Source organism: Pantherophis guttatus, chromosome 8 (genome assembly GCF_059756535.1).
Source record: "Pantherophis guttatus breed Tessera chromosome 8, ASM5975653v1, whole genome shotgun sequence".
Taxonomy (NCBI): Eukaryota; Metazoa; Chordata; class Lepidosauria; order Squamata; family Colubridae; genus Pantherophis; species Pantherophis guttatus.
Window position 1 is genome coordinate 55,792,681 of NC_142070.1, and position 23,791 is coordinate 55,816,471.

Consider the following 23,791-nt stretch of genomic DNA (forward strand, 5'->3'; position numbering starts at 1 on the left):
GTAGGGCTGAGGATTTTGTGCAATTCCTGCATGACAAAGTCACTCAGATTCGGGAAGGCCTGGACTCCGACTGGGTAGATTCAGATGGGGTGACGGAGGTGGGTCTTGAGAGTGTTATCTGGGAGGGGTTTGACCTTATGACTCCCGAGGACATGGATAGGATTCTGGGTAGGTTTAGCGCTGCTACATGTTTATTGGACCTATGTCCCTCCTGGTTGGTGATGGCCTCCCGGGCGGTCACACAAGGCTGGCTCCAGGGGATTATTAACGCTTCTTTGAGTGAGGGTTTCTTCCCTCCCTCCTTGAAAGAGGCGGTGGTGAGGCCCCTCCTCAAGAAGCCTTCCCTGGATCCGGCTGTATTAGCGAACTATCGTCCTGTCTCCAACCTTCGCTTTGTTGCGAAGGTTGTTGGGAGTGTGGTGGTGCGACAACTTCCCCAGTACCTGGATGAAACTGTCTATCTGGATCCGTTCCAGTCGGGCTTCAGGCCGGGTTACAGCATGGAAACGGCATTGGTCGCATTGGTTGATGATCTCTGGAGGGCTCGGGACAGGGGCTGTTCCTCTGTCCTGGTCCTATTAGACCTCTCAGCGACTTTTGATACCATCGACCATGGTATCATGCTGCGCCGATTGGAGGGGTTGGGAGTGGGGGGCACCGTGTTGCGGTGGTTCTCCTCCTCACCCCTTCTATTCAACATTTATGTGAAGCCGCTGGGTGAGATCATCCGTGGTTTTGGGGTGAAGTTCCATCAGTACGCTGATGATACTCAGCTGTACATCTCCACCCCAAACCACCCCAATGATGCCCTTGATGTGATGTCCCAGAGCCTGGAGGCCGTGCGGATCTGGATGGGGAGAAACAAGCTCAGACTCAATCCTTCCAAGACCGAGTGGCTGTGGTTTCCGGCATCCCGGTATAGCCAGCTGGCTCCATCGCTGACTATTGGGGGCGAGATCTTGGCCCCCTCAGAGAGGGCTTGCAACTTGGGTGTTCTCCTGGATGCACGGCTGTCTTTAGAAGATCATATGATGGCTGTGGCCAGGGGAGCTTTTTATCAGGTTCGCCTGATCCGCCAGTTGCGTCCCTTTCTGGACCAGGATGTCTTGTGCATGGTCACTCATGCCCTCATCACGTCCTGCCTGGACTACTGTAATGCTCTCTACATGGGGCTCCCCTTGAAGAGCACTCGGAGGCTCCAACTGATCCAGAATGCGGCCACGCGGGTGATTATGGGGGCGACTCAGCACACCCATGTAACACCTCTCCTGCGCGAGCTGCATTGGCTCCCGGTGGTCTTCCGGGTGCGATTCAAGGTGTTGGTTACCACCTTTAAAGCGCTCCACGGCTTAGGACCTGGGTATGTACAAGATCGCCTTCTGCCACCGATAGCCTCCCACCGGCCAATACGCTCCCACAGAGAGGGACTCCTCAGGGTGCCGTTGGCCAAACAATGTCACCTGGCAACACCCAGGGGGAGAGCCTTCTCTGTGGGGGCACCTGCCTTCTGGAATGAACTGCCCCCAGAGATTTGCATGATCCCCGACCTACGTACCTTTCGCCGTGCCCTTAGGACTCTTTTGTTTCAACAGGCCGGGCTGGCTTAGAAAATGAATTTTAATTGGGTGTTTGTAGTTTTTAATATAAGGGCCAAATTTTTAATTTTAAAACATTTTAAACTGTTTTTAAATTTTGTGGGTATATGTTGTTTTAATATGGCTGTACACCGTCCTGAGTCCTTCGGGAGAAGGGCGGTATAAAAATTTAATAAATAATAATAATAATAAAATAATAATAATAATAATAATCCTTCTGGGTATTATTAGGGGCATGTCAAGCCTAAGAAAGGGTTTTGACCCCTGCCTGGAGCCCACAAACCTGGTTCTTACACATTTCTTAGTTCCTTTAAGTGGATTATCTACACACTTCCTCATCTTCTATCCTCTTTTTAAGAACACAAACACATACCTTGCCTATTATCCCTAGTCCAATTGAAGCAACCAAATAGTGTTATTTCCATCTGATTTAGGATTTTGATTTCTGTAGATGCTGTCCCTGGCTACATGAATATTCAAAACCAAACAGACTGAAGGGTTGTCATATGCACATTTATGTATCTTTTCTCTCTAATAATAAGTGCCTGCTACTAATCTGTCAAATGGTTAATAAAAGGATTTGCATATGTTATCCTATCCACAGGTTTACAGTGAATACAAAGCAAGCCTTGCCTTTGACTTTGTTAGCAGTCGGCAGAAAAATGTAAGTGTTGGATTGTAGTTTTATACATCCTTTTTTTAAATTCAGTACTTGGAAATGTGCACATTTAATTAGATTTGCTTGCAATTTAATTTTACGTTAGGAAGAAACTGGAAAAGCATTGCAATTGGAGAGATCACCATATGTAACTTGGATCTCTGTGTGAAGTTGAACTTCCAAAGATATCCCTGTGGCCACTAATTTAATTTCCAGTATTCCTAGGAAATGCCTTTCACTTGCACTATTTATGTCATAATGAACTAGGAATAAAAGTGTCAGGTCTGCCTCCATTCAAATCCCAAGAAAGAAAACCCTTGACTCCACTGAATTAGAGAAGAGATACTTTTCCTGAGTTTGAAATGATAACAGTAAAAGAAAAGCAAGATCTGAGCCAAAAGACGCAAAAGTTACATATTGAAAGTTTCCCCAAATTCTTCCCCCCAGGGACCCAGGCTGAATGTCCAATCCCTGCAGTGGTGGGTTGCCCCCGGTTCTCACCGGTTCTATAGAACCGGTAATAAAACTGGTGGGAAGCTCCATCCACCGACCCAGACATCATCAGAACGCTTCTGTGCATGCTATACCTTTCAGTATAGCTCTTGTCAGTCTGTCTTTTATGGGCTTCATGTGCCTCGTCCAGTGCCTCGTCCAGGTGATGGGCCAAGTACATTGAAAATGTTCAATCCATTCCACTAAGGAAGAGATCTGGGGTTTCCCCTGGGGCAATTCTGGAATGGGTACAAATTCCTGACCAAAAGCAACTTTTTTTTATTTTTTATTTTTATTTCTCATAAATACATTTACATGTACAGTCATTTCCATCATTTTTCATTCATCTTTTCTTTTAACTTTCATTTTTCATTTTTACTTTTTCGGGACTGCTCTTTTACCCTTTACCTTTACTCCAACCTTTCTTCTTCTCCTCCCCTTCTCTTCCTTCCTCTCTCTTCTCCTACTTCCTTCATTCTTTCTCTCCTTCTCTTTCCTACTTCCCCTTCTCTTCCCCCGCTCCTCTCTTCTTCCCCCTTCTAACCTTCTCCTCTACTCCGCTTTCCCCTCCCTTTTCTTCCTCTCCTTTTTCCTTTCTTGTTTCTCCTCTCCTCTCCTCTCTTCTCCCTTCCTCTCTCTCTACTCCTTCCCCTGTTGTGGCCCGTCAGCGGCCTGTGTGGATTGTAGCTGATTCTGACAACGAGGCTGGTGTGGTGCTGTGCCAGCAGCCTGTGCAGCTGGCACTCGAGTCAGATAATGAGGAGGCTGGAGAAGATGTGGTGCCAGAGGCAGGGATTCAGCCAGGGCCTTCAGAACCTCCAGAAGCTCCTTTAAGTGAAGAGGACGAAGAAGAGGAGCCTCTTCTCAATGCACGGGCACGCAGAGCTGCCAAAAGGCAGGAGTGGCTCCTCAGGAGGAGGTCTCCTCGAGAGTAAGGCTTGGGGCTAATTGGCCACTCCCTTACCCTATTTAAGGAGGAACGCCGACTGAAGCAATTTATAGGGAACAACTTTAGTTCACTCTCCTTCACATCTGGATTATCTGCAAATTGCTTCTGGGCTTTCTGCCAACCTTAGTAAGATTGTGATTACTTTATCTTTGGTTTCTTGTAGGCTGTTAAGAAAGTTTATTAACAGCCTTTGTTTTGAAAAAGACTGAGTTATTTTAGAAAATTAAGTTTTGTACAAATTTTGTGTGTGCTGTGTTCTTTGGGGTCCGTAGCTGGGTCAGAACATCCCCTCTCTCCTGTTGTTTCCCTTTTCAGTTCAATCTAAAGTGGTATTTGAGCAGCCCCGATTTTCTAATTATCTTTATTCTCATTTCAATTTCTTATTCAATTATTATTTATTTTTATTTCATCATTTGTGTAAATTTTTATAATCTCTCACTTTTTTCCCTTTTTTAACCAATCATAAAATTTATCCCATGTCTTGAAATACATCAACTCCTCTTTATCTTTTATTCTCAATGTTAATCTATTCATTTCTGCACATTCTAAAATTTTCTTTATAATTTCTCCTTCCAACGGGATTTTATCTGCTTTCCAGTTTTGTGCAAATACAATTCTAGCCGCTGTTATTATATGAATAATCAAATATGCATCTTCTTTACTATATTTCTCTGGTACAATTCCCAATATGAATATCTCTGGTTTTAACTCTATATGTTGCTGCAGCATTCTCTCTAACCATGTTTGTATTTTCACTCAATATTGTTTTGCTTCTTTACACAACAACCACATATGATAGTATGATCCCAGCAACTGGTGACATTTCCAGTTCCATATTAGTTGATTTATCTTTAAACATCTTAGCTAATCTTTCTGGTGGCATATGCCATCTATAAAACATCTTATACAAGTTTTCTTTATAGGCTGTTGCCATTGTTAATTTGTAGTTTCTTTCCCAAAGTTGTTGCCATTTCTCCAATTCTATGGTGTACCCAAAATTCCTTGCCCATGCTATCATTGTTTCTTTTCATCTTCTAGTCTAATACACAGTAACAATTATATAACAGTAAATAATTATTAAATTATTAATTATTAAATAAACAATTATTTAACAGTAAATAATTATATAATTTCTTAATCATTTTCTCATCTGTTCCTATCAATATTTCATCCAGTTCTGATTTCCCTAAATTAAAGCCATATTGTCTACGATCTGCTTCATATCTTGATTGATTGTAATTGCAGTCTTGTATATTAATCTATCTCAATCCCTTGACTCTCTAGTTCTTGTTTTTGTTTCAGTTCTCCCCGAACTGTCAAAATGTCTTTATATCTAACAATATTCCCCATGTTCACAATATTTGGGTATGTCACCGCTTCTATTGTTGAAAGCCACATTGGAATATTCAAATAATGTTTTTCTTTCACTCTCTCCCACACTGCTAACAAACCATTTCTTACATAATGTCTTTGGAAATATCCATGTATCCTTTGTTTTCCGTACCATAAAAAGGCATGCCAACCCAGTTGTAAATCATGACCTTCCAATGTCAATAGTCTTGTATTCCTTAATAAAATCCATTCTTTAATCCATGTTAACACTGCTACTTGATAATACAATTCCCAATTCGGAAGGCCAAACCCACCTCTAATTCTTGCATCTTGTAGCATTTTTATGTTGATCCTTGCTCCCTTTCCTGGCCACACATATTTCCACGTTATTTTCTTCAGCTCTTCAAAATATTTTTTCTCCAGTTTTATTGGTATAGTTTGAAATAAAAATAATATTTTTGGTAATACATTCATTTTTATTAATGCTATTCTTCCCATTAGTGATAATTGCAAGTTTCTCCATTTCTCCAGGTTTATTTCAATTTGTTTTTTCAGTTTATGATAATTGTCTTCCTTAAGCGTTGCACATCTTGATGTCAGATAGATGCCCAAATATTTCACTTTCTTCACAATTTGGATGTCCAGTTTCTCCATCATCTCCTTCTTTTGCTTTTCTCTCATATTTTTAACTAATATTTTTGTCTTATCTTTATTGATTTTCAGACTTGCTACTTTCCCATATTCTTCTATTTGTTCTAATAGTTTTGGCGCAGTCTCTATTGGGTCTTCCATGATAAACACCAAATCATCCGCAAATGCTTGTAGTTTATATTCTTCTTTTTTAATTCTCATTCCTTTTATTTCCTTTTCCTGCCTCACTTTTCTATTTCAAATCTCTAATGTCAATATAAATAATAATGGAGATAAAGGACATCCTTGTCTTGTTCCTTTTCTAATATCTATTTTCTCTGTCATTTCACCATTTACCATCACCTTTGCTGCTTGGTCTCTATATATAGTTTGGATCATATTTATAAATCTGTCTCCAAAATTCATCATTTTCAACTGTTTTATCATAAATTGCCAATTCACGTTGTCAAACGCCTTTTGTGCATCTAAAAATAACAATGCTATTTGTTTCTCTGTGTGTAATTCATAATATTCTAATGTGTTTAATATAGTTCGCATATTATCACTAATTTGTCTTTTTGATAAGAAGCCATTTTGGTCCAAATGTATAAACTTGTTTAATAATTTTTTTAATCTTTCAGCCATGATTGATGCAAAAATCTTATAATCCGCACTTAATAAAGATATCAGTCTATAATTCTTTATCTGTTGCAGATCTGCCTCTTCTTTTGGTATTAGTTGCAGTATATATGCCTCCATCCATGAGTCCGGAATTTTAGCTTTAAGTAATAGTTCGTTGAATACTTGCAGCATCACATTGCTTAGTACATCTTGTAGAGTTTTATATACCTCCGCTGGTAATCCATCTGGGCCTGGTGTCTTCCCATTTTTCTGTCTTTTAATTCCCTCCATTAATTCCATCATAGATATTTTTTCTTCTAATAATTTTTTGAACTTTTCCAGGATTCTAGGCAATTTCATTTTCTTCAAATATTGTTCTATCTCATCATCATCTATTATTTCTTGTTGATACAATCCATTGTAGTATTTCTCAATTATCCTCTTCTTTTCCTCACTTCTATAACATATCTTTCCATCTTGATCTGTGAATTGACTTATTAATTTCTTTTCTTTCTCTTTTTTCATTTTATATGCTAACCATCGTCCTGGTTTATTTGCATTTTCAAAAAAGTTTTACTTTGTCGCTTTTATTCTATTCGCCAATTCTTCTATTTTCCATTAAATTCATCTTATGTTTTTTCAAATCCAACAAATTTTTAATCTTTTTGTAGTTTTTTTGTAATTCCATCACTAATCTCTTATATTCTTCCTCTAAATTATTTTGCATTTGTCTGTTCTGTTTATTTCGTTTTCCTAAATATGTCATTGCCAATCTTCTAATGTATGCTTTACTGGTATCCCACATGTTTTGTAAAGATGTATCTTCTTTCTTATTCTCTTTAAAAAAGAAAGTCAATTCTTTTTCCATATATTGTTCGAATTTTTTTTCATTTAGTAATTTTTGATTTAATGTCCATCTCATTTTTCTTTTTTTCCCTTTCCATGTCATTATTATTGGATTGTGGTCTGCCCATACATTTGTTCCAATATCAATTTCTTGTATTTTAGCTATTAATTCTGTTGACATCCCCATCATGTCTATGCTTGACCATGATAGATGTCTATTTGAGTAAAATGTGTACTGCTTTTCTTTTGGATGGCTTCGCCTCCAAGCATCTTGTAGACTTAATTCATCTATCATTCTGAAAAAAGTTTTTGGCAATGTTTTCTTATCTTCTTATTTAATTTTGTAGGTTTATAGTCCAACTCATTGTCTATTATTGCATTGAAATCCCCTAATATACATATCTCTTCATATTCAAATTCTATTATTTTTTTATGTAATTTCCCATAATATTCTTCTTGAATATCATTTGGAGCATATATTGCCACTAACAATGTTTTTTTTTTAGTCATAGTTATTTTGACCATTAGTATCCTTCCTTCCTCATCTTTAAAAATCTGTTTGAATTGAATTGTTTTTTTAATGTATAATGCTACCCCTCTTTTACTTTGACTGGCAAGTGTTGTGTATAGTATTCCCAATTTCTTTTGCTCCAATAGATACTTATGTTGTTTCTTAATATGAACTTCTTGTAGACATATCATCTCTACTTTTAATTTTTCTAATTTGTTGAATATTCTTCTTCTTTTTATAACTGAATTTAGTCCATTTATATTCGCTGATATTACTTTTACTTCTTCTTCCATTTTTACTTGTTTATTTGTTTAGTAGATCTAGTCACTTGTTTCTCTTTGTTCTTTTATCTCTTTCGCTCTTGCTCCCTCTCAATGCTCTTTCCTCTTGTTCCTTGGTTGTCTCCGTTAGTTGTTCTCTTTTCTCTTCCTGGCAGCTTGCCCCTTCTTCTTCTCTCACTTTTGCTTCTTCTTGTTGTTCTATATATTGCTGATAAAATAGCTCCGCCTTTTCTACTGTATCCAATCTGTGCCTTTGTTCTTGTAAGTTCATCAAGATTCCTTTTGGTATCAACCATCTAAAACTCACTCCTTTTTTAATCAACTGTTTCGTCAAAAATTGGTATTCACTGTTATCAATCTTTGTTCATTTCTTCCCATCATTTCGTTCATTTCCTTAAGGTCATCATGCATTGCTTGTATCATGCTTTTTAATTCCATGTTGGTTTTGTCTTGTTGTATTGTTGTTTCTGCTGCTTTTTGTGCTGCGGAGCTTGGTGCTGCTGTTATTGATGGTGATGATAAATGTTGTGGTTGCTTCTTCATTTTAATCTTTACTTTCAAATCGCCCAATTTATAATCCAAATTTCGTAAATCAATATTTATAATCCACGTTTATCGTCCTGGTCACCACAGATCTTCAGGTTCTTGATACCCTAATCCGTACATTTAAAAAATAATATAAACAAAACCAAACACTAATGTTCCTCCTAAAGGGAAACTGAAGTAAAAGAAAGAAGAAAAAAGAAAAGAAAAAGAAAATCCAGGCAGTTGAAGAAAAAAGAAAAAGAAATGAAAAAAAAAGAAAAAACACCAACTGCCAAAAAGAAATTTTAATAATCAAGAAACAAAAACAAGAAGTCCAAAAGTCAGCCAAAAAATATAAAAAATCAACTTTAAAAAAGAGAGTAAAGAAAAAATATAGGCAAATAAAAAAAAAATCTGGTTATCAAAATGCAATTAAATACAATAAGTAGAAGAAAAAAGAATAGTTATCCCAAATACAAAATATTAAATGTCAAAAAATGGCTCTTGCCATTCCTTTTCATTCTAATTAATTTTTTTACAGTTCAGGTTATCTCTTAAAAAATAGAAGTCTTATTTCCAAGACAGCAATTACTTTTTCACCCAGATGTAATGCCTTGTTTCCTCTTTCTTTCTCTTCACTCATGACTGCTCCGGCTTTGTGACAGCTCTCAATGGCTGTCTTCCCAGCTGTAGAGTCGAAGGCTCTTTGCTGACATTACAGGGAAATTGCGGATTCCCTGCCCACACCAGCCTGTGCCCACTTTCTTCCCTGACCCTATGGGTCAGCTATGGTCCTCTATGAACCCCCAAAACAGCTGAAATTTCGGCACTCACCCCAGAGCCTCAAAGTTTGCATCGTTCCACCAAGTTGCAAGCCACGCCCCCTTTCCAGAAACAGAAGCCGGTGCTATTGTGGATTGAGTTATTGTAAGCGACCTCTGCAAAAGGCAGCAAGTCCGCCCAGTTGTCCTGTTGATAGTTTACATAGCACCTGAGGTACTGTTCCAGAACCAAGTTTTTACGTTCACAGGCCCCGTTAGTTTGAGGGTAGTGAGTGGAGCTTAGACCCTGGGCAGAGCCTAACACCTTCAGGAACTCCTTCCAGAAGTGGGAGGTGTATTGTACCCCTCTATCTGAAATGATGTGGTCAGGAACCCCATGTAACCTATATACATGTTAGATTAAACAGTTTGGCAAGCGTTTTTGCAGACGGGATCTTGGAGCAGGGTACAAAGTGCACCTGCTTGGAAAATAAGTTCATTATCACCCAAATGACTGTGTTCTCCCCCCCCCCCCCCCGCTCTCAGGTAGTTCAACAATGAAGTCCATGGATATTTCCTTCCATGGGGCACTAGGACTGGCAACACTCTGGAGGAGTCCAGCAGGATTCCTGGGGGGTCACTTAGCAGACGCACACACAGGACAACTGGCCACGTAGGTTTCTGTGTCCTTTTTCAACAAGGGCCACCAGAACTACCGTATGACTAGATGTAAAGTTTTCACGAAGCCAAAGTGTCCAGCAACTTTTAAATCATGGGCCCATTACAGCACAGTCCCCCTAAGAGTGGTGGGGAAGTATAGTTTAGTGCCAATCCATGCTAGGCCACCTTTGTCAGGGCGTTGATTAATCCCATGTTTGGCTCTGGGAAAAATCACCCTGGTTTAGAGGATGGATCGAGGCTTATTCCATGTTGCAATATTCTGAAAAAGAAACGCGAAGAAAAGTTTCTAATAAAACTCATTTATTTGTTATAAAGAAAATAAAACACCTCACTAACTAAGAAAGTTAATGGTTACATTTTGAAAGTAATTTGGGCCGGCTGCTTTCTAGCAGTCGACACCCCCATGGCATGAGAACAAAGGAAAGAGTGTTTGAAAAGAAGTGAAGGAATGTGGGTGGATGCACATGCGTAGTAGCTTCTGATAACAGTTCTTGGCAAGGTACGGAAAGTCTGATAGTCCAGAAATATGAAGCTCAGCTGGTAAATAAAATAACGCAGTGACAACCTTGTATGGTGCACTCATTTGAGTGGGATAGGAACCAGTCATCACTTTTCAGCGCTCCCTTCAATTCCTCGCTTAAGTCACTGGGAAGGTCGAGGTCCGCTTTCTCCTGGGTTCTGGTGACCACTGGGGCAGCCAGTTGCTTGGAGGGGATAACCTCAAAAGGATGTTTTGCCCAGGGGTGACCAGTAGCGGAGATTGAGGCTAGTTTGCTGTACGGGAGCAATTGCTGGCTGGCCATGCCCCCGAACCGGGCCACGGCCCGCAGTCCTGCCATGCTTCCCTGCCTTCCATGCAGCCTTCCAGCTTGCGAAGGCAGGCAAGTGGAAGGCCACGTGGAAGGCAGCCAAGCTTCGCAGGGCTGCGGGGAAGGGAGCTAGCAGCTTACTCCCGTCCCAGAGTGCCCGCCTTCCACGCTGCCAAACTCATTGTTCAGAGCATCAGCGATCTAAGGAAACATCTTCCAACTCTTCAAAATTGACTTTAAGGGCGCTGAGAAGCCGACAGCAAAAGTAGCAGCAGCGGGGGCAACTGTGTGGGTGTGGGTGTGGGTGTCCATCCACGGTCCTCCTCTCCCAGGTGACAGCCAGGGCTTCGCCGCCGCCTCTTTTCCTCAGAGGGGCAGTGTCTGCCTCCAAGTCCTTGCAGAGGGAGGGACAGACACACACACACAAACACACATGCCCCTGTTGCCCCCCCTCCCACTACTTTTGCTGTCAGCTTTAAGTCAATCTTGAAGAGCTGGAAGATATTTCCTTACATCGCCGCCAAACTCATTGTTGGGAGCATCAGTGATCTAAGGAAACATTTTCTTACACCTTCTCCTCCCCATCCCCCCCCCTCGTTTTTCCATTCCTGTGCCTGGATTCTGCTAATTACACCTTCTCCTCCCCATTCCCCCCCTCGTTTTTCCATTTCTGTGCTGGATTCGGCTAATTACACCTCCTCCTCCCCATTTCCCCCCTCATTTTTCCATTTCTGTGCTGGATTCTGCTAATTACACCTTCTCCTCCCCATTACCCCCCTCGTTTTTCCATTTCTGTGCCTGGATTCTGCTAATTACACCTTCTCCTCCCCATTACCCCCCTCGTTTTTCCATTTCTGTGCCTGGATTCTGCTTCTGCATTTGCCCCTTCGAGAAAATGCCTTCAAGTTAATAGGGCCCATCAGACAGCAAATGCTTCCTTCTCCCATATTGCCCAACTCCTTTCAGTTTCAGTTAATTTTCTGGCAGTGTAAGCATAGGGTTGTAAGGCCCCAGTGGCGTTTGCCTGCAATAGCACGGCCCCTATAGTTACGTCACTGGCGTCAGCCTGGACTATAAGGGGACATCCATGTCAGGATGTTTAAGGACAGGTTCGGCTGCAAACAGCCGCTTAAGTTTCTCAAAGGCTGCTTGGCATTCCATTGTCCACTCGAGGGGACGGCTAGGCTTTGGCTTAGCCTCTCCCTTTGTCTTTAGAAGGTTGGTAATGGGTAACACAATTTTAGCAAAGGCGGGATGAATTGTCAATAAAAGTTCGCAAAACCCAGAAAGCTTTACAACTGCTTTCTGGTACCGGGGGGGGCACCCACTCCATGACTGCCCGCATTTTTTCAGGGTCCATTTCTATCCCCTTGTGGTATGCGGTAACCCAAATAGTCAATTTTATTCTGGTGAAATTCACACTTTAACAATTTGGTGTTTATTGCCCCCACAAACAGGGTCCTCAATTTACCTACCTTAGAAAGGATGGAAGGCTGAGTCAACCTTGAGCTTGGTGAGATTCGAACTTATAGTAATTGCAGACAGCTGGTGTTAATCACAATGCTATTAGTCTGCTGAGCCACCAGGCCCCTGGCTCTGACCGGCTTTTCTTCAAGCTGTAATTCAGACATCCACTCTGAGGCTTCCCCGCTGCACCGGGTCTGGGGAGGGATGGATCCAGCTCCCGTGTCTTCTTGGTCACTGTCTTGGTCAGACATCCTTTGCTCAGCCCCCACGGTAGAGTTTTCTCCAGAATGGCTGTTAAAGCAGACTTTGCTTAAAGTCAGGTGTGCCTCCATTCAAAACTCAAGAAAGAAAACCCCCAACTCCATGTTTGTAGAGAAAGGTACATTTACTGAGTATGAACTGAATGCAATGAAAGGAAAGGAGAGTCTGAAGCAATAGGCGCGAAAATTGCATACAGAAAGCATCCCCAAATCCCTCCCCCCAAGGACCCAAGTTGAATGTCCAATCCACATCTCCCCAAGGTGTCATGTGAGGTGCTTCTTCAGATGGTCCCATCTATCTGGTATGCCGGAAGGTTGACCTTGAGTGCACTCAGCTGTTACGAAGGCAGTGAAAGTTTTCCTCCCTTTCAAGAGACATCTCCACCAGCTCACTTCCCCCCTTCCAAATCCCTAAATTACCTCTTCATCTCCCGTTACTATGGCAGCCAAAAGCAAGCAAGCATCATAGAGGCTGACGGCTCCCCGAGCTCTCCAGCTCTCGGGAGCTTCGTGCAGAAGTTGCAGGGCTTGTGTCAGCAGGAGGTCCTCTTTGTTGGCTTCCTGCAAAGCATCATCTCCCTGCTGGTGACTGGCAACAGTTACCCCTGGGGGTTGCTCCTATGGAACTTCCATGTGTCCTATGCCCAGTGACCATTTGGCTCAGACCAGTTTCTCCTTGAGCTGCAGCTCCTCCAGCCACTCTGTCTCCTCCCGGAAGCAGTGTGGCTATGGGGAGGTCAACCCCCTGGCTCCCCGTCTTTCTGGTCGCTCCCATGGGGTTGACATTGTGTGTTCAGCCCCCGCAGTAGACTAGGTCTCCGGGTTGGCCAATAAAGCAAATCTTGCTTAATGTCAGGTCTGCCTCCATTCAAATCCCAAGAAAAAAAAACCCCGACTCTATTGAATTAGAGAAGAGATACTTTTACTGAGTTTGAAATGATAGTAGCAAAAGAAAAGCAAGATCTGAGCCAAAAGGTGTGAAAGTTGCATATTGAAAGTTTCCCCAAATCCCTCCCCCAGGAACCCAGGCTGAATGTCCAATCGCTGTCCCACATAGTATGTGGGGCACATCTTCAGATGTTTTCGACCATCCGGAGAGCCAGGCTGGTTGGCCTTGACAAGATGTAAACAATTCCATTCAGCAGCGCAGTAACTCCCTTTTTATTCACATTATTCACGTCTTCACACCAGCTCACTTCCCCAACCCCAACGCCATGCCCCTCCTCCCCATTACTATGGCAGCCAATAGCAAGCAAGCATCAAAAGGAAAGCCCATGCTGGAGATCCGGCTGACAGGAAGTAATTAAACCTAGTTATAAAACCATTCAATGCTGTACCTGTTAAGTTGTATGATCCCAGGGCCTTCCGTTAGATAATTTAGAAGTATCAGAAAACTCTCCTAATGACAAAATGGATATATTTTTGACACTTTTGTGGCAATAGTTATGGAAATAGATTACCATTTACTTCTTCCAGTATTTACTTCAACTGTTCACAGTGGCCTGCAGATTTATTGCTTCCTGATGCTCTCCCATCAAAGTACACATCAAAGTACTAACCCCATCAGATTTCCTTGTTTTTTTCAGCCAATTTCTGTCCCTGAACCACTGATCAGTTGTGAACTGACTTTTAATTCCCTTTATGAGTGTGATTTTAAAGTAAATAAATTTGCAATAAGTAAACATGTGTAGACTTCCAAGACTTCTTAGTACTTCAACATTTTGCCTGTTCCAGTGCTTTTTTCATAGTCTGCTCTCTACCTCCAGGCATATACAGATTACAGTGACTCTGTTTCCAGGAGAATGGGCTTTATTCCACTCCCACTGGCTGTTTTGGTAAGTCATGGTTTTTGTTTTTTTTTACATAGTAGCTAGTGAAAATTGCCCCAGGAGATGAAATACATCCTGAGCACATTAGTTAATAAAAATAAAATAATATTGACTCTTATTTTAAAATTTGGATAACTCTATACTGTGATTGTGGACTTGGTGAACAAGATTTTCAGGTTAAATTGAGATGTCCTGGATTAGAGTGTGGGTTATTGTATGTTATTGAAATAAAATTGTGTGCCGCTGCTATCTGTTAAAATAATTTAACATGGGGTATCTTAAATATTAAATCATATTTAAAATAACTTAAACAATTTCAACTACACATTCATGCCTTTTCAGAAATAATAATAATAATTCAGAAATAATTCCCTGTTATTTCTCTTTCTAGCTTATTAGAGTTGTTACAAGTTCTGTAAAAGTCCAAGGGGTCTTGTCCTATTCCTGTGTAATTCTTTTCTGTTGTGGGTAAGTGCAAATCAAATAATTGTGTAAAGCTTATCTGTAGGAATATTAGAATACCAAAACATGAAACATGAAAAAATTCTTACAATGAAGTCCCATTTTGTTATTAAAAATATATCAGCACAACAGAGTTCGTAATGGAATATTAAATACAAAGCTTTTACTATATAAATAAAATGTTTAGAACTAAGATTTCTTAATCATCATGATTATTGCTTAATCTACAGGTTAAATATACTTTGTCCCATTTAGCTTTTAAGAAAATATTTTTAATCAATTAAATATAATACGTGATGGAAAAGAGTACACAAAATTAGAAGAAACAAAAGAAAATAAAAGCATACAAGATGTATACTTGCAGACGTACTCATATTAATAAACTGATGCCATAATTTATTAGTCATCCATGATTGATCTATATTAATCAATTCTCACTGCTCAATAGTTGAGGCCACATGTTTATGTTTCCAAAGTCTTTAGCTAATGGGGTTTTTTTTCTCTTTCCAAAAGTCAACTCCCACTTTAAAACATGCTTCTGATTGATTGATTGATTGATTGATTGATTGATTGATTGGATTTTTGTGCCACCCATCTCATCTAGAGGTGACTCTTGCTAGAAGGTTAAATTTTTAAAGAGGGTAAAAATGTATTTCACAGAATTATTGCCCACCGTAACCTTTATTATGAAAGCAAATCCTGCTACTTTTAATGGAATATATTTTCCACTAAGTACACTTGGTGTCATAACTTGGTATCAATGCCCAATTCATGATTTAGTTAAGATTTCCAAGTGTTGGCAAAAACAGAAGGAATTTCATGATGAATAATAATGGGAAAATCATAAAATAAAATGTTTTATCATCAGGTTAGTACACTCTTATCCAGCTGACTTGAACATGGCAGGCACAAACCTCTCTATTCTTGGGTGTGGAAATACAGGGAAACGTGTGAGAGTGCATGTTTGCCTCCCCTGCTGCCCCTGACACACTCAGTATTGCAGGGTGTTGATGTTAGAGTATGATGGTAATACGCTGCAGGATAATTATTGGGAGGCCTCCTTGAAGTTGGACTCAGTAGCATCTGCCCCCTCATCTTTAAGAACAGCTGGGTGGCAGTTCTTCATCTGCCTCAGCCAGCTTTTTGCGAAGAACAGGACCATTTGTCCACATAGCCTGGTTAAGGTAGGCAAACTCATCTGAAGTCCCTTCTTGGAGACGCATCAAGTTCTTTACCAAAATGATTCCAGGCTCCCTGGCACAAATTTAATAAGTTTGTCCTATATTTCTAGTTAATGTACAGCAGATTAAAATAGTGTGTATGTGTTGTCCTAATAAACAGCTTGAGGAGGCCTCTGGGCGAGGTGAACTTGTTCAGGCCATGATATCTAATCCTGTGTGCTTATTGTTTTCAGTTTAATATCACTTAAGGTACTCAACAGCATTGTATTGCTGGGAAAGTCCTGCCATTATGTCAAAGAAGCAAACATGGAGGAGAAGTTGTTCAACCCACCTCCTTTCAGCACCCCAGGAAAATCTGTTGGCAAACCACAGAGCAAGTACAAATCTCCTCAAGGTAAGTAAAACCTCAAAATGCTGACTCCAGTATTAAGCAGAGGCATCTTATTTGACTCAGTATAAAGTGACTGGTAGCATCTAAGGAGCTAAATCTTAATAATTCTGAATAAAACCAGCTTTAGACTTTTTCCTCTTCAGAAGAATTTTGCAGGGTTTGAAGTGCATATGAACACTCAGCAGTCCTTTTATTGCTTCAGAGTCCTCAGATCACTCTACAATGGCAGAGCCAATGTTTATGGCCCATGTGTGTACACTCATGCATGTTGGGAACATGGTATGATCTCAAGGACAAATGGGATACCCTAAAGCTTCACACCCCTTCTGAGTCCTCCCCAAATACCAGTTTTTCCTGTTGTCAGGGAATTGTAACAATTCAAAAAAAACTTCAGTGGGCCTCAAATGCTACCACTACATCCTTCCTCCAAAATCTAATAATTTGGCTCTGTTTGGCTTAATATCATTCTGACATTTTGCCACTGCTAGAAAATAAAGTATGTCCTCCCAGAATTGATGCAGTTATTTTTTTTTGAAACATATTTTTTATTTTTAGAAAAAAAAACCATAAACATAAAATACATCTTTTAAGAAAGAAGTCTTGATCCAGTCATGAATAGGTACATTTGCTTAAAACCCTTTAACAACTCTTTCCCGAATTTCCTCCATTGCATCTTTTAACATAAAAATCAAAACACAAATTTTTAACAAATATTCTAACATCTTAATCTAAGTATTTACCTTATTATTTTATCACCACAAATCTTAATTTTCAAATAAACACAACTCTATTTTTATTTCCATTTATAAATCAAATTTCTATCTATATTCCTTCATCCCTGGACCCATTTCCTCAAATCTTTAAATCTTAAACTCTATTAACTTACATCTAATTTTCTTAAACTTATCATCAATTACCCTTTTCATTTTACACAAAATCATTTCATATTCATCTCACTTCATTTTAATTATCTTCTAATATATTCTTCTTCACCCCATATCTATTGTTTTATCTATTATTTTGGCTGATTCGCAGCATATTTTAACTCTTTTCCAGCGTATTCTCCTCCATACCTCTAACTATTATTTAGCTGATTCCCAGAATATTTTGTTTTGGCTGTAGCATATTCTCCTCCTCACCTCCAGCTATTATTTAGCTGATTTCCAGCATATTTTGTTTTGGCTGATTTCCAGCATATTCTCCTCCACATCTCCAACTATTGTTTAGCTGATTCCCAGCATATTTTATTTTGGCTGTTTTCCAGCATATTCTCCTCCTCACCTCCAAGTATTGTTTAGCTGATTTCCAGCATATTTTGTTTTGGCTGATTTCCAGCATCATCTCCTCCACATCTCTAACTATTGTTTGGCTTATTCCCAGCATATCTTATTTTGGCTGTACATCTCTTCCTGGGTGATTCCCCGTGTGGTTCAAAATATTAACCATTTCCAACATACATTAAGCTCAATCTAAGTTTGTTAATTAAATCTGTATATCTTATTTCATCATCCATCAACATTCATATTTAATCATATTCACCATTCTCAATTTTGTTAACAATTTAAAATTGAAACATATTACCTCAAACATATTCTCCATATATTCTCGCATAAAATAGTAAATTTTCTTAGATTTATCTTATATCTATATAACCCCCTGTTTTATTGTGCCTTCCACCTAGATGTTAGTTCTATATATTTAATCTTATTATCATTCTCAGCTTTGTTTACAATTTAACATTGAGGCTTAGTTCTTGCATTAAACACCACCGCATAAAAATCAATAAAATTTCTTGGATTTTTCTCATATTCATATACAATTTTATTCACCTATAAGAAACTCCTTTTTCTCAATACATTCCATTTTTATTACATTTTTCTATTTAGTCACATTATTTTATTATCCATCATTATGTCTCTTTAAACACCTCCTTTTATAATTATTAATCATCTAAGCAATACAATTCATTTATTAATCAGACTGTTTTTGTATTCTTTCCAGCCGTATATATTTTATATCTTCATTTCCTTGTCTAGCAATTTATATTCCATGTCAAATTCAATGTTCCCAAAATTGTTTTTTCCTATATCAATTAAGTCTTTTTATTACTTCAATTCCCTGCAAAGTATATCAACTTTCCTTCTTTTGTTGCTGTGCCATTTGACTTCTTTTATTCCTTTTATTCTTTTATAATTCTCAATTATAAAGGTTCCGTTGTATTTCCTCTCTCTTTCCACCAAAAAAGCCATCTGTAGACAAAGGAAAAGCCTCTACCACCAACTTCTCCCGGCAATTATCAGTAATTTCATACTTCTCCCAAGCAAACAGCAAGTTACAATGTTTATTTTTAAAATGGAAGGTGTTGCTCCTCGATCCACACTTTCCCTTAGTCACGCCAATCTCCATTTTGTTGTGATTATATAACAGTCCAATTTAGCTCTTTTTTTCTTTTAGATTTTAAAAATGTTAAATCCCTTTTCTTTTTTCCCTTTTTTCCAAGACCAATTCTAATTTAAAAGTTCTCTCCAGACTTTTCAACCTGCCTCAATGTTTGATTGTTCCAATTAATTCAATACCATAGTAATTTTCCCTGCAGGTTTTCTCCTTCTAAAGTCACTTTTCAAGATCTTCTATGCCCCTCAAATCCACAGCTGCTGTTTAAGGCTAGGGGTCTTACAAATAACAATTATGCTCTAGCATTGTTCCCAGCCTGGGTCAGTGTCACTCACCCAGCTTCAGAGAGCTTTTTCCAGAGTGCTGCTTCCACTGTCCATGGCTGGGACTACACTTCAGATCTTGACAGTAACTGAGTGAGAGCTGTTAAACTCTCCCTGCTAGGACACGCCTCCAGTCCCATGATCCTCCAGTCTATCACTCAGTTACTGGCAAGAACTGAAGTGAATTTCCAAAGCTGTGCTATTTTAGGCCTAAATCTTTCAAATTTCGCTCTCTCCCTGTTTCTTCCTCTCGTTAGGCTTTTATTTCTTTATTTTTGATTATTTCCTTTTTTTTCGTGACTCCTGTATCTTCTGGCTGCTGGTACGTGCGGTGAGTCTGTTTCGGGCCGCCCACGCCTGGAGCGTCGCAGCCGCCGGATTCCGACTCTTCGGGGCAGATCCGGCAAGCTACTGTGGCCGCGAGCGAGCGGCTGAGCGTGCAGGCTTGTCGCTCTCCCCACTGCCCTCAGAACATCGGCGGCGGCTTCGGGGCAGCGTCACGATCAAAGTGCGCTCCCCGTTCTCCTGATTCCTGGCGGCAGCGTGAGAAGGGACTTCGGCGCGCAGGCTTGCCGCCATCTCCGACTCGCCGCTTAGCCTTGCATTTGGAGGAGCGTCATCTTGGAGTGCGCCCTCCGCTCGACTGTGTTCCCGCCGACCAGGTCAGGATCGTTCCGGTGGGCTACTTGGCGGCGAACGGGCTACTTGGCTTGGGCCTGAAGACAGTGGCGGGCGCCATTTGAAGGCCCGGCTGAGCGCCCGCCATTTTTCCTGAGTCTTCGAGCCCGCCATTTTACTGGCGTTGGAAGGGCGGAGTTTGGCCCTTTTAGAGGTTTGAGGCCTTGCAGCAGGCAGTTTATGCCACCAGCCTGCGACTGCAGTTTATTCTCGGCCCGAAGCTCTTAGCCTTCACTGGACTTCTTCATATTTTCTGTATATAGTTATATTTCAAAAAAAAAAAAAAAAGAACAGTTTAGAATTCATTTGTTACTTGCCCGTTTGGCATAATATTACTTATTGACTCTCAAAAAAAAAAAAACGAATACTATCCATATCAATAAATAACTTCAAGTAAAAGACATTTGGCATCTGTGGCCTACATCTGGGTCCCAGGCCTCTCATACTCACCTGCCAGTCCCGTGCCTCCTTGGTCAGTCTGAGCAAATTGCTGACCATGCCTTATCCTCTGACTCGGAGCCAGCCCACAGTCCGCCACACAGTCCGGCCAAGTGGGCCAAAAAGGCGTCCGAGAAACGCTCATTGCCTTCCAGCCACACTTCTCGGAAGTCAAAAGCTTCCAGGGGCTTGGACAGAGATGCTCAACGCCGCCACAATGCACTTGAGAAACAGTGGGACAAAGCAAGGTTGGCGGCTGTGGCAGAAGTGGGCCTGGGCACAAGCGCAACTCCCCACGACCCAGTCGTCCGGGACTATTTGTCTTCGGGTTCCCCAACCTCATCTCCAGAGAGAAATGTCATCTCGGATGCGCATCAAGCCCAGCAGTTACACCTTGTCAAGGGTGTCTCTCAATCACTGCCAGATGTTTCTAGGGCGGGGATCACTCCCTCTCAGAGGCCTGTCTGTCACCCGCCTGAGGCCATGTTTACCCCTACTGCAGCTGGTCTTCGGGGCCCCGATGGAGTGCTTGCTCCGTCACCTATGGACATGCAAGCATTCTTCGCCTCTGCATTTTCTTCGTTCTTGGCTGCCGGAATGCAACAAGCGTCCCTGCCTCCACCAGCCTCTTCCTCGGCTCAGCCCGCTCAACTGGGTCATCAGGTTGCCTCGACCCGAGCTGATAGGAAACACTCTGCCTCCTCCTCCAGGGCTGACTCTGACCATGGTGAAGAATGCCCAGAGGATATCGAATTTTCGGACGATGAGGACTTGCCACCGGATTCCCCGGCTTTCACGGGGTTGTTCCGTCCGTCAATGTTTAAATCGCTACTGCACAAGGCTCGCCTTACCACCAATTTGAACACCCCTGGCGTGGATCCATCTGGCGCTAGCGCGTCCGTGGGACCCCACGACGCCTTGTTTATGTCCGCTAAACAGGACAGGGAGGTGATCCCGTGCCCTCGCCTGTTTCTGGACGTTCTCCAGTCACCTTGGGGGCAACCCGGATCTCTGACATCGCCCAGCACCCTGGACAGGAAGTTGTACTGTTCAGCACCCGAATTGGAGGGTCTCCTGGCCCTTCCTATTGTAGATCCACCTGTGGTGTCTTTGGCCTCCAACTCCTTAGTATCTACTGACTCTCTAGATGGTCTTAAGTCTGAGGACCGCAGAGCTGAGCTAGCCTTCCGGAGGTCTCACCAAGCGGTCGCCTGGGTGATCAGGACGGCGACCGCTACTTCCTTCTTCAATAGGGCCACACTGATTTGGTTGAAACAACTCCAACAGAGGCTGCCTCCGGAAGAGACTAGGATACACCAGGACATAAATAAGATTGTGGCTGCCACCGAGTATTCAGCAGATGCCTCGCTTAACTCGGTGAAGTTTGCGTCCCGGGCCTTGGCTTCATCTGTCTCTTCCAGACGTCTATTCTGGCTCCGACATTGGAGGGCGGACCTCAAGGCCAAATGGAGGCTGGCATCGGCTTCATATAAGACACCGAATTTGTTCGGACCTGTCCTGGACCCGCTTCTGGTAGAGGATCGTGACAAACGTAAGATCCTCCCGACGGCATACCGACGCACAGAAAGGAGGTACACCCCCTACAGCCAGCGCCCATCCTTTCGTCCCTTTCAAGGTTCGGGGGGCTCTTTCTCCCGCAGGCCCTCTTTCACCGGCCCGGACAGGGCACAAGGGAGGGACTCCTTTCGTGACCGGAGCAAGTTCCAGCCACAATCTAAACGCCCCTTTCGTGGCTCCAACTTTAGACAGTCTCGCTGGGGCAAATGACTCGCCCCTCACAGGGCCCATAGGAGGGAGACTTCAACTGTTCCATCACCAGTGGGCCCTTTCCACCAAGGACTCTTGGGTACTCCGTACCATCTCTTCTGGTCTCTCTATCGACTTTATCGGGACTCCGCCGAGTCGCTTCGTCCCCTGCCCAGTTCCAACGTCGGTGGAGCGACACCAACTGATGCTGCAGGAGATAGCCCACCTGTTGGACATCGATGCAATAGAGCCGGTCTCCCCTTCGGAACGAGGATCGGGTTTCTATTCGACTTTCTTTCTTTTCCCCAAAAACTCGGGGGGCTGGCGCGGTATCCTGAACTTAAAGCTCTTGAACCTGTCGGTGGAGTACCGCAGGTTCAAGATGCATTCACTTCGGTCGATACTAGCAGGGGTTCGATCTGGGGACTTGCTCCAATCGGTGGACCTGAAGGAAGCCTACCTACATGTTCCGGTTCACCCTCTCCACAGACGTTTCCTGAGGTTCGAGTACGGAGGGAGGCACTTCCAGTACCGGGCGATGCCTTTCGGCCTCTCCTCCGCTCCTCGCACCTTCACCAAGCTCGTGGTGGTGGTGGCTGCCTCACTCCGTATTCAATCGGTGCGAGTGATGTGCTATCTCGACGATGTCTTGATACTATCTTCCTCTCCAGATCAAGCATCGTGCGACCGGGCCCTAGTCCTGGACACGTTCCAACGCCACGGGTTCTCGATAAATCTGGAAAAGAGCCACCTCGTCCCGACTACAAGGCTGCTTCACCTCAGAGCCCTGATCGATTCGGTCAAAGGACAGGTTTTTCTTTCACCAGACAGGGCTCAAAGCATCACCGACCTGATTCGACAAATCCTACCGCTGGAGAAGGTACCGCTCTCGCTCCTATCACAACTACTGGGGAAAATGGTGTCCTGCTACAACGTCGTTCCGTGGGCACGCAGACACTCCCGGGCGTTACAATGGTTTCTCCTGCCCTTCCAACGATCGGGCTCTGCCAGCTCGAGTCTCCAGGTGTCCTTGCCTCCCCAGACCCGCCTGTCGATGTCCTGGTGGATCTCACCTGCAATTCTACAGGGCTGCGACTTCACAGAGCCGGACAGGCTGACCTTAACGTCGGACGCCAGCCTATGAGGTTGGGGAGCACATCTGGGCAGCCTTGTGACTCAAGGTCAGTGGTCCGCGACGGAGAGCCACTGCAGCATAAATCTGCTCGAGCTAAGGGCGGTGAGGTTGGCGCTTTGTCACTTCCAGAAGTCGGTGGAGGGTCGACACATGTTGATCCTTACCGACAACACGGCGGCAAAGGCGCATATAAACAAGGAAGGAGGCACAAGGTCGAAGTCGCTAATGTTCAAGGCGGAACATCTGTTCCACTGGGCGGAACGTCATCTACGGTCAATAAAGGCGGACCACATCTCGGGTGTGGACAATGTCCGAGCCGACTGGCTAAGCAGGGAACGGATAGACCCAGCAGAGTGGCAACTCCACCCCCGCCTGTTTCAAGAAATCTGCCAGAGGTTCGGCACTCCGATGATCGACTTGTTTGCTTCACAAAAGAACGCTCAACTGCCACGCTTCATATCCCGCTACCCAGACCCATTGGCGGAGGACCGTGACGCCCTGAGGTGTCAGTGGCCGGTAGGCCTCCTATATGCATTTCCCCCCATCCCTCTGCTGTCACGAGTCGTGAGGAAATTGCTGAAGGAACAGGCGGACCTGATCCTGGTGGCACCCAATTGGCCACGCAGGGCCTGGTACGCAGACCTTCTCTCTCTCTCCGTGTCTCCGCCCTGGGTGATCCCGCCCACTCAAGTAGTCCTACTCCAAGGGGCCGTCTGTCATCCGGAGCCCCAGTGGCTCCACTTGGCCGTTTGGCGTTTGAGCGCGTGCTCCTAAA

The 23,791-nt window shown here is 42.7% G+C and overlaps 1 protein-coding gene across 4 annotated transcripts in view; it reads left to right on the forward strand.

The window, feature by feature from the left end:
* TAPT1 (transmembrane anterior posterior transformation 1) overlaps nt 1-23,791 on the forward strand; it is a 198,618-nt gene that overhangs the window by 169,283 nt on the left and 5,544 nt on the right. For all 4 annotated transcript variants that reach the window (XM_034442793.3, XM_034442792.3, XM_060686729.2 and 1 more), the window contains 4 exons: nt 2,200-2,259; nt 14,185-14,253; nt 14,639-14,715; nt 16,124-16,284. In XM_034442793.3, the coding sequence (XP_034298684.2) occupies nt 2,200-2,259; nt 14,185-14,253; nt 14,639-14,715; nt 16,124-16,284 (367 nt within the window). The remainder of the gene's footprint in view (nt 1-2,199; nt 2,260-14,184; nt 14,254-14,638; nt 14,716-16,123; nt 16,285-23,791) is intronic.